We start from the raw sequence: 10101 nt of genomic DNA on the forward strand, positions 1-10101 counted from the left end.
TCTCAATAACCGCGGTTCGCTCTCCGCTTAGTTTTGTTTCTGTTTTTCTGTACTTCTCAATAAGCTGATAGACCTAGAAAACTGAATAGACTTTTCTTTAATATGTCAACTAAACAGAACAATATAGGCTTTCCCACCCAAGGGAACATGTTTGACGCGTATCAACGAGCACGTTTCTTATGGTAAAAATATCACCTGCTACTCGCAAGCTAGAGTCGTGGAAAGCGATCCTCTCCCTTTCACGGTTTTTTTGTTTGTTTTAGTTCTGCGTTTATCTCAATAACCGCGGTTCGCTCTCCGCTTAGTTTCGTTTCTGTTTTTCTATACTTCTCTTTAAGCTGATAGACCTACAAGACTGACAACACTTCTCTTTAATGTGACATTACCTCAATAGCAAGTGCACAAGTGCACAACTACTAACAAAAAAGAATCACGCAATCTGCCACCAGAACCATCAGATGCAGCATATTTGGCTCGTATCAACGAGCACGTTTCATTATGGTAAAAATATCACCTACTACTCGCAAGCTAGAGCCGTGGAAAGCGATCCTCTCCCTTTCACGGCTTTTTGTTTGTTTCAGTTCTGTGTTTTTCTCAATTCCAATGTTCCGTGTGCCCTTGTGGTAGATATTCGTTTAAAGAAGATGGTGTCGACGATTTACCTCGGTCAAACTATGAGTCTGCTCTAAACCATAAAAAGAACATCTAGCTGGATTAAAGAGTTTTAAGCGGATGAGGCACATTCGTAAACTATCATCTTTATCGACTTTAACTCTGAATTCTATTAAGCTCCGATTCGTAATGCGTGCAAGGGTTTGTCATGTCGAAACGGGGGAGCTTAAGATCGGTTAAAATCGGTAAGATTCAACTAGCGAGTGCTCCTCATCGGAATCTTAATTCATACTTTGAAATCGGGTACTGACACTCTTAAGAAATCGGGGCAGATATCGTGGAAGTCCACTATAGAACCTATTAACAGGGGCGTAGGACGATTTTAGTAACCGAGGCAGGCTATAACCTCATCTAAAATGCATATTCACTTTCAAGAAGCTACTTTTTTTTTTTTTAATATGTTAATATAATTGAAATACGTCGGTGCAACGACCGCTTACCTAATTCATGTGCCTCGGAGTGTTCTTCTTGAACAGTTTGAAATGCGAAGAAATTTCAAACTAGTCAGACCAATTTATCATTGCGTACGGATAGTTCAAGCACCGACCCCGTACGGTGGACTATAAAAACACAAATATATACAAGCCTCGTTGATTTCCATCGTAATTTGTTATTTCTTTTGTTTAGGTCGAGACACCTAGCGCAGCCGAACGAATCATCGAAATTGTGAAGACTGGAAAACCCGCGCGCAAATCGATCAAAATAGAGACTACTACCGAGCAAGACTAAACATTATTAATTTCAAGAAAATTTATCGCCAAGTTTATTTTTATATACGAATTTTTATGGAACCATTTCTACAGTATAACGTTGTTCAGTATTCGGTAAAATTTTGTAACAATACAGTGCTGTAAACTTACAAATTGACGATTACGTAAATATTTTTAAATCGTTCGTTTAAAACATAGTGCACGGAAACAATGTCTTCGATGATCGTAAAGTCCGACTATTTACGAGATTGGATTTCCTAAGTAGGTAACCGCTGAGCAGTACTCTCACCGATATTACTTCCGATTTACGGTGCAAGGACTTATTTCAGCGTAGTATATAATACTATAAAATTCATGTAACATCAACTATCTACGCAAACGAAAAGTAATATCGATGAAGCGGCGGCATACAACGCAACAGACCAAAACAACTACTATAAAAAAAATAAAATTTGTATAAATAATGAAATACCCACGAGAAACTGTCGCGTTCCGCACCGGATCCCTCTCGTCTACATTTTAATGTCTTCTTGTCATCAGCCTGGTGACGATGTAAACGAAACGCAGGAATGCTCACTGGTTGGTGGGTCTTCAGGTGTTCTTCACGTCCGAACTGAACGAAAGTTAATTTACGAATGCACCGAGCCGAGCCGCTCGGCCCCCTTATATAGGCGAGCGCCGCGACACAGCGTCGAATGTTCGAGACGCGCCGACAAATGCGCACATTCCTTCATTTTCATATTTCAACACTTTTGCGATCATTTAACCATTGGCCGCCGATATCATCGTAATCCTCGTGTCAAGAATTATCATTCTGTATCGCGGTTACGTGCATTTTCGTGCGTTCAAAGGAAAAAATACGAAAATACCAAGTATTGATCGGTGAACGTATTACGAGATTTCTGGCACGTTCCACCGCTAGAGCCCCACCATAACATAACATACACAACTTCACTCCTTCCTTCTCTCGCTTAAACGGTTAGGTGGTATACGTGATGTAAGCGAGAGTAACCACGCGGCATTTATTTATTTTGATCGTTGAGCCTGGAGGCTGGGATTGCTCCCGGTGCGTAGTTTCTGGAATCAAGGACAGCCAGGGGTCGTCCTTAACTGCGACGACTTCTGCCTGAATTTCTAGAACGTTGTTGCTTCTAGGATCTCCTGCCGCCTTAGCTACGTATTCGTTACTTTTAGAAATGCATCAAACGGTATTTCTAGATGACTTCCGCAGCGCGAGTCTACGTTTGACAGGATCACCAGCGAACGATGCTTTTTCCGATTCGTGGTAGCCACGATAAGCGAGATAAGAATGTCCTTAATGTCTTCGTGGCTACAGGATAGGGGACTTTCCATTGCGTAGCTGATGGTAAATGAAAATTCATCGCGAAACATTGTGACAATATTGCGTAACTCCGTGAAGAAGTTCGTTCAGTGGACCTGCGATCGAAAATACGCGTATTTGCGTCGCAAATATTCCGTAGGACGCCGTGCCTTCCAAGCTGCGCAATTGCATGTAAAAGTTGAACGGAGGGCAGTTAGAATTATTAATTCCTGCTTTGAAATTGCTTAAATATGTAAAATGATTATACGATGGGTTGGGCAGATGCTTTTGCAAGTAACAGTAATATGTTCCTTGCGACAGGTTTAGCTGCATCGATTTTCTTTGCGCATTATTCGATTCCTGCGTACGCATCGCGTCTGAAAAACGCACAGTTAATTTCATTTATTTTTTTTTTTTTTTTAATGGAAATGCCGGTCATGGCCAAGTTGTTATTCCTACGAAATCTTCTTTGTGTATTATTCGAACAAATAATGCTACGTCTAACGGAGCAGGATCAACTTTGGGACAGGGTTCCTCCTTGCGGAAATGAGTACAATGATGGGCAGATGCTTCGACAGATTCGCAGACACAAAGACCGGAAAAGTAGAGCGGACGTGCCGGTTGTCGCGACCAAGCAGATGTAGACTACGCGTACCTATATCTGCAGAATTTTTAGTTCACTTTCGTACAACGTCCTGAAACGAAACCTGTATGACTGGGTACGAAATGTACCGTATATTAAATAAATCTGCTTATGATTTATTTGGCGATGCCATCTGTGCAACGATGTGGCCAAAGGATAAATATAGAATCTGGGATGCAAGCGGCGACGCACATCTTTGCGTGCGACGCTGCATTGCGACATTTATAGAGTTCGTTTACCTTACGGCCTTCCAAATTGCACTTTATCGTCCGCTATCACGCACAACAACACTTTCGTCGACTAGATATCAACAACGCCTCGAGGTTGAATTCGTGTTATTCGTCGAACTCGTTAAAATATGCTTCGATGGTTTTTGCACTATCCACCACCGTTGCAATTCCGTTCCGTTAAGGGGGCAAAAAATTACAATATTTACTTGAATATATGTATAAAATGTCCTCAAAGTTTCGTTAAATTCTATACATTCGTTTCTTGCTAAAAAAAACGTCATGCAAATCATTAAAAATAAACGTAGTCCTAAACCTACTTCCCCCTTAAGTGAGAATACTTAATTTCCGTCAATTGATGATTTCGCATTGGTTAAACTGAAATTGAAAATCGCGTATTTCGAAAAATGTACGTGGAAGTCTCGAACGTTCTATGGTCGGATGCAGCAGGTAATCAATAGTTGCAGCTCTCGTGTTCTATACCCATATATACGTTTGTTATATGTATATTTGTATAAAAATGATGCAACAAACAACTGATACACAATAAGGTGTAGCATACAATTGTATCGTTTCATTTATCTTTAATTGGGGCCTCTAAGTTCTATTTTGTTTTCAGCCACAAGAAAATACGTGGCACCACCGCACCTGGTTCGGATCCGGCAATTAAAATTAGAAGCTACAACTTATGTGACAGAAAAAAAATGAACCCGTTCCAGCAAACTAATAATTATAGGTTTACGTCTGATATTAGTTTGATGAATCCAGGAGTTGCGCAACAACATGTAACTCGGGGAAAACAAAGTTTACACCACAACTTGCTATGCGCTATCTGTGGACATTTATACTTTTTCTCACAGTTTTTGTCAGAATTTGTACAGCCTTTGCTATACATAATTAACGAGGATGGTTTCAAAGCTGTTCTACAGGTGCAAATTCAGCCTTAAATTCTAGAAGCGTCTACGAACCACCCCGTTATCGATTTAGTTTCCGGCCAACCCCTGGAATCATCTGCGCAGTATTCTCGCGACAAAAATAGACATGTAACAACATTTCTAGAAATTATAAAAAACTTCCTGATAAAATGTCTGTTAATTAAGTTATCGAGGTCTATGCTAGGATCGTAAAAGGAAATACTTTATAGCTTGGGTAATGCATTTAAATGGCGCATTATTTTATGGAATCTCAGAGAGAGGTACATCCATATCGAAATGAAAGAATTCTTAGGCGTTGCCTTATCGAGGCAGGTAATGTTCTCAGCTGAGTTACGAAACAATATTCTTTCTATTTGTCTCACTTGTACTTGCGTATATTTCAATGATAAGACCCAAAGAATTTTCAAATTTTATATATACAAACGTGTGCGATAGTTTAGCGTTAATAATTTTTTTAGTCGCTATAATACATTTATACACTGTCAAAAAATAGTAGACTTCTGATGGTATATTCTCTCAATTGCATAGCGTGATAGAAACGTTTATGTTCATACAATTCGAATAACATAAACATATCGATATAATAAAAGAGAATCGAAGGTAGCAGCAGTCGATCGCGTACAGCGACGTCGCTGGCAATGTCCAAAACTACTTGAAACGTCGCGGATCGTGGAAAACTTTAACCGGCGGACGATAACAAATACACTGTGTGCATGGTATATAATGTCGTACCCTTAGATGGTTCGGTCGTGAAGTCGGCTAAGTTCATGGTACATTGTGCGGAAGTGATTTTTTAAATTTTTGTGACTTCGAGCCTCTCATTTCTAATCTTGTCACATGGAATATTTAAACTGTCGGAATTTCTCGAATTCATCTGTATGAAAGAATGATCATCGGCAGTCATGACCGTTTCCTTTTCCAAGAAAAGAAGCTGATAGGTATACGTTCCAAGTAAAGCTCCTACGGTCGGTCCAATCCAATAAATCTGAAGAAAATTGAATTAAAAAGTTATTATCGTGGCTTCTAATCCAATCTAATCTGTACCATTAGAGCAAATATTGACACGCCTCTCTTCGCGAGTCCACGAAGAGGTTTGTGCTTGTTATCAGGCGCGTCGAAGATTAGAGCGTAATGTAATTATATCGATACGATATCCGTTACGCACAAAGGATTTATAAATCACTGAACAAGTTCATAAATCAAACGATTATACGGATTGAGCTCACCCATTGATCCTTCCAATCTCCTTGGAAAAGCGCAGGAGCGAAGCTACGCGCTGGGTTCATGCTGCAACCGGTGTAGGGGCTCTAGAGATCACGATTTTATGTTATTTGTCACACATTTCTAGAAAGTTTCGGGAATTCTAGCAAGAAAAATATTTACCGCTGCAAGTGAAAGCCCTACGATAGAGAAACCAAATCTGATAGCCGTAGAATCCGCCGTATGCGCGCATCTGGGATCCCAAGTAGCGCATGCTGTGCAAAGTACAATCGCCGTGCATAGAGTTTCGATTAGAATCGCTTGCACGATACTGACACCAGAATAAACAGCGGTCACGCAAAAGCCTGTCGACGAGTTGTGCCCGTCGCTGAGCAATTCGGTTGGAGTCACTGTCTGCTCGAATAAAATTCTATTTAAATCTGTGCACGATCAAAGCAGCGTCAACTACGATATAATTCGTACCACTAGCAGTCCGTATCCAATAATGGCACCGATGAACTGGCCCACTACGTAAACGATACCCGTTGGAATGGTTTTAAGTCCTACGATAACTGCTCCAATCGTGACAGCTGGATTGAAATGTGCACCGCTGATGTGACCCACCATCTACGACAACAACAGTCATGGTCTCTATAGCCGCAGTAGAATTAGGAGGCACCAGGAGGAGGAGCCAGTCAATACGTTCGGAAGAATCGTTTTTATAAAGTAGCCGCGTCATTGCATCAAGAACATTTTATTTTAAAATCGACTAGCCAGTCAATACGTTCAGAATAATGGTTTTTATAAAATAGCAGTGTCAAGTAATCAGTAAAAAGTAATTCTTACCATGATTAACATATTGACAGTCATACCAAACGCGATAGACGTCTGTAACGGTAGAGGTATCGACAATCCCATGGTACCCACGGAGCCCATACAACCGATAAATAAAAGTACCGCTGTTCCTATCACCTCCGCGAGGAACATCGTGGTGGTACCCTTCTGCAGGTACCATATTGATTCTAGAAAACACCACAAAATGTTCGAATGCCAAGTTATTCTTTGGTTAATATCAATAACTCACTCGACGATTCGTCCTCCATGGTGTACGAACGAGAGTTTCGCTTAAACTAAACAGCTACTGTAACGATTCTGTTGTAGTAATCGCCACTTGAATTACGTTAACAATACTAACCGATGGATATCGCATTTCGCAATAATATATAAAAATGTAGCCTTATCGATGAGTGTAACGATACGATGCTTTCTTCGACGAATCAGTGTTCGTTCGTACATCTTAGCAGGAAAAGTAAAAATGGAAACTATTATATTTCTGATACTCGAGTGCCATGGAAGTGGGAAGAATGTCATCGTACAGCGAACGAGACCGATTTCTATCATTATTTTAATTTAAACTCTTAACTTAAAACTTAAACTTAACTTAAAACTTAAACTTAACTTAAAACTCTTGCCTCGAATACGCGTAGAGTAACTTTCCGGGATAGATCGCGGAAAATTACCAAAATAAGGCTGAACGTTTCTCAAACGTAGAATCGCATTTTATTTATGCGAAATCGCCTCTAGACTGCACATCGCTGGAAATTGTACTTCTAAATAAAACTATCAATCTGTATGTCCAATTCTACTTCCGCAATTTGCGGTGTAATGTAATAGTGGACAAATTTACTCAATTTTGAGGTTGCCGGAATCGTTTATGGAAAGTTGTCGTACGAAACTTTCCACGCAAGCGCCAATGGATGATTGCCGCCAACATTACTGCTGGACACGCTCAGTTGGAGAGACGTTCCTCTTCTTTTGGAAGGCGAAAAAGATGGTCGAGTGACATGACGAATAACAACGGGAATCTAGATTATCGAAACGTCCATTACGAGTCGGACACCGAATATACGATTTGGATCGCTAGAACGCTGTTAGCTCCGATCGGTATCTGGCCGTTGTACAAAGACGACACGTTCTTGAATAATGTTATCAAGTTCCTTCATGTCGGAATAATCTTCAGTCTAATGTGTTTTCTATTGATACCGAATATGATTTATACCTTTCACGATTGCGAGGATCTGTCGCGGTACATGAACATTTTTGCCTCGCAAGTATTCAGCCTTTTGGGGATCGCCAAGTTCTGGAGCATGATTTTGAACGGGAAGCAAATCAGACATTTTCTGGTGGAGGTGAAGAACCAATACAAGGATGTTGCGTGCGAAACGGATCGACTGGTTATGAAGAAATCTGCGAAGATCGGTCGATTTTTCACGATAGTGTATCTGAGTCTCTCTTACGGTGGCGGGCTGCCGTATCACATTGTCTTGCCCTTCATGTCCGAGAGAGTTGTCAAGAGTGACAATACCACGCAAATACCTCTGCCTTACCTGAGCAATTATATTTTCTTTGTGATCGAGGACACGCCGATCTACGAGATAACGTTTGTCTCGCAAATGGTGATTAGCACCATAATAATGTCTAGCAACACTGGAGTCAATACTTTGATCGCCAACACTGTGATGCACTCTTATGGTTTGTTCGAGGTTGTCAACCAAAAGATTGAAACTTTCTTTGAAGATGGCAAGGACGACTTAAACGACCGTCTTCGCCACATTGTCCTACATCATCTGAAGGCAATCGAGTAAGCTTGTTTTATTACATTAAAAAATTAATACTTTCGTCTGCCACCCAGCATCTGCAGGCATATTTAAATAGCAGAAATTTATTATAGATTTGCTGACGCAATCCAGAAGGGTTTGAGCATAATGTTTCTGGCAGAAATAGGTGGTTGCACCCTCATTATATGTTTTCTCGAGTATGGCGTAATTATGGTACTAGACAGTAACATTGAAAATGAAGTAAGAGCAACGAATGTACGTTACATCATTTTCGTCTTGCTTTTTAGAATTGGGAAGATAAACATACATTCAGTATGATGACATATTTCGTTCTGATGACATCAGGCTTCGTGAATGTGTTCATAATAACATTTATTTGTGGTAGTCTCAAGCAGGAGGTAACCTTTGTTCTAAATATTGCTCTAAAACCGAATCAACTGGTGAAAATTGAATCGTTGTATAATGTCGACTTTGTGGTATTTTATTTGTTATAAAGAGTGAGAGAGTAGGAGAAGCATTGTATTTCATGCCATGGTACGACCTTCCTAGGAATGTAGCCAATAATATGAAAATGATCATGCTCAGGACTAGTCGACCGTCGAGTCTGAGCGCTGCTAATATTTTTGATCTCTCGCTTCAAGCATTTTGTGACGTAAGTTTGGTTATGTTAATTTTTTGAAGTATCGGTAGAGAAGCACATAGAAGAAAGAACGAATGTCTGCAGGTTTGCAAATCATCGGCGGCGTATTTGAACTTCCTGCGAACAATGGCGGCATGAAATTTATAAAAGTATTAATCGAAGAAATGTGGTGTATGAAATACACCGACAGCTCTTAACGTGTGACTCTCAACATTCGTACAATTGAAAATTTCATTATATAGAATATTATTAGACAAATATTATTATTGAAATTTTGTCATGATTTTCTTTTTTCAATTTCTAAAAGACCAATAGATCTAGACGTCCATGGATGGGACCTTTCATCATCAAGTTGAGCTTTCACTCGTAATTATAGTCACTGGTGCACCCACGATTCACAACCCTTGCAAACTTTCCAGACGGTCACGAAGATCCACAACTTATAAACCGTTGGAGAAATTTGCAATTATATTAATCAATAAACGTCGTGATGACAGAATAATGTACGAACACTTCAGTCCATTATTTGTAATATTTTCTTCAAATATGTGCAAACAATTTTATTCAAACTATTTGAGATCCGACTTTATAATTCGAAACAATTATACCTAAAAGTCGAAACGTTTCGATTTATTTTCATCGGAAATTAATATTACTTTCGTAATGAAAAATTGTACTAAACGAACCACTGTACTACTGAAACTTGTGTTCAGAGTTCAAGAGATGGAAAAATATGGTCTTGATTTAACAACAGGATAAGTCGCGACTCCCTTAATAACAATTCCACAGGTCGCGTAGTTGCAATCAGGCTTTGTATCAGCACTAAAGTAATGAGTATCTTTATATCAGTACTCTAAAGAGCAAGTATCGTATCAGTGGTGAAGTAATCACGGTATAGAGAATAATAGGCATACGCAGTTCGAGATGTAATTAGACCTCCCTGGCCCTTATTTTTGCGACATCGTTACTTATTATACACGCATCATGTAAGTTAAGAAACTATTCCCATTACTAAAGTTAACGCTGAACGTCGACACTCTATACTTTTTTTGAAAACATAATAGCTATGACATAGCAGTAGAATTATTTCAATGTCAACGTCAAGAACATACGTCTGTCATAAAGTACACATTAA

At 39.6% G+C, this 10101-nt stretch overlaps 3 protein-coding genes across 6 annotated transcripts in view; 2 read left to right on the forward strand and 1 right to left on the reverse strand.

The window, feature by feature from the left end:
* LOC128873631 (protein lethal(2)essential for life-like) overlaps nucleotides 1-1542 on the forward strand; it is a 5438-nt gene extending 3896 nt beyond the window's left edge. The window contains exon 2 of the mRNA XM_054117329.1: nucleotides 1300-1542. Within this exon, the coding sequence (XP_053973304.1) occupies nucleotides 1300-1401 (102 nt within the window). The 3' untranslated portion in view covers nucleotides 1402-1542. The remainder of the gene's footprint in view (nucleotides 1-1299) is intronic.
* LOC128873822 (aquaporin AQPAe.a-like) lies at nucleotides 345-6921 on the reverse strand. 4 transcript variants are annotated; one of them, XM_054117707.1, is made up of 9 exons: nucleotides 6793-6921; nucleotides 6555-6730; nucleotides 6192-6335; nucleotides 5892-6122; nucleotides 5735-5815; nucleotides 1859-5493; nucleotides 1113-1232; nucleotides 924-1023; nucleotides 345-680 (listed from the first exon to the last, which is right to left on the reverse strand). In XM_054117707.1, the coding sequence occupies exons 1-6, from the start codon at nucleotides 6809-6811 to the stop codon at nucleotides 5302-5304; spliced, it is 843 nt and encodes a 280-aa protein (XP_053973682.1). In that variant the 5' UTR covers nucleotides 6812-6921; the 3' UTR covers nucleotides 345-680; nucleotides 924-1023; nucleotides 1113-1232; nucleotides 1859-5301. The 4 variants fall into 4 exon arrangements, with proteins under 4 accessions (XP_053973682.1, XP_053973681.1, XP_053973683.1 ...); XM_054117706.1 differs by having other exon boundaries at nucleotides 345-685; XM_054117708.1 differs by lacking the exon at nucleotides 924-1023.
* A 482-nt stretch (nucleotides 6922-7403) lies between these two features.
* Nucleotides 7404-9528, forward strand: LOC128873458 (uncharacterized). Its single transcript, XM_054117050.1, has 5 exons — nucleotides 7404-8349; nucleotides 8440-8539; nucleotides 8614-8724; nucleotides 8823-8978; nucleotides 9051-9528. The coding sequence occupies exons 1-5, from the start codon at nucleotides 7466-7468 to the stop codon at nucleotides 9102-9104; spliced, it is 1305 nt and encodes a 434-aa protein (XP_053973025.1). The 5' UTR covers nucleotides 7404-7465; the 3' UTR covers nucleotides 9105-9528.
* Nucleotides 9529-10101: the final 573 nt, after the last annotated feature.

The sequence above is a fragment of the Hylaeus volcanicus genome, chromosome 3 (genome assembly GCF_026283585.1).
Source record: "Hylaeus volcanicus isolate JK05 chromosome 3, UHH_iyHylVolc1.0_haploid, whole genome shotgun sequence".
In the NCBI taxonomy this organism is placed as follows: domain Eukaryota; kingdom Metazoa; phylum Arthropoda; class Insecta; order Hymenoptera; family Colletidae; genus Hylaeus; species Hylaeus volcanicus.

What these genes read in the sequence shown, in the direction of transcription:
- LOC128873822 (XM_054117708.1), bottom strand. An exon ending in TTGGATACGGACTGCTAGTG is followed by an intron (nt 6,123 to 6,191) that starts GTACGAATTATA and finishes TTATTCGAGCAG; the next exon opens with ACAGTGACTCCAACCGAATT. An exon ending in TAGGGCTTTCACTTGCAGCG is followed by an intron (nt 5,816 to 5,891) that starts GTAAATATTTTT and finishes CGTGATCTCTAG; the next exon opens with AGCCCCTACACCGGTTGCAG.
- LOC128873458 (XM_054117050.1), top strand. Translation starts at nt 7,466, where the DNA reads ATGATTGCCGCCAACATTACTGCTGGACACGCTCAGTTGGAGAGACGT. An exon ending in TCGAGTATGGCGTAATTATG is followed by an intron (nt 8,540 to 8,613) that starts GTACTAGACAGT and finishes CTTGCTTTTTAG; the next exon opens with AATTGGGAAGATAAACATAC. An exon ending in GTGGTAGTCTCAAGCAGGAG is followed by an intron (nt 8,725 to 8,822) that starts GTAACCTTTGTT and finishes TTTGTTATAAAG; the next exon opens with AGTGAGAGAGTAGGAGAAGC.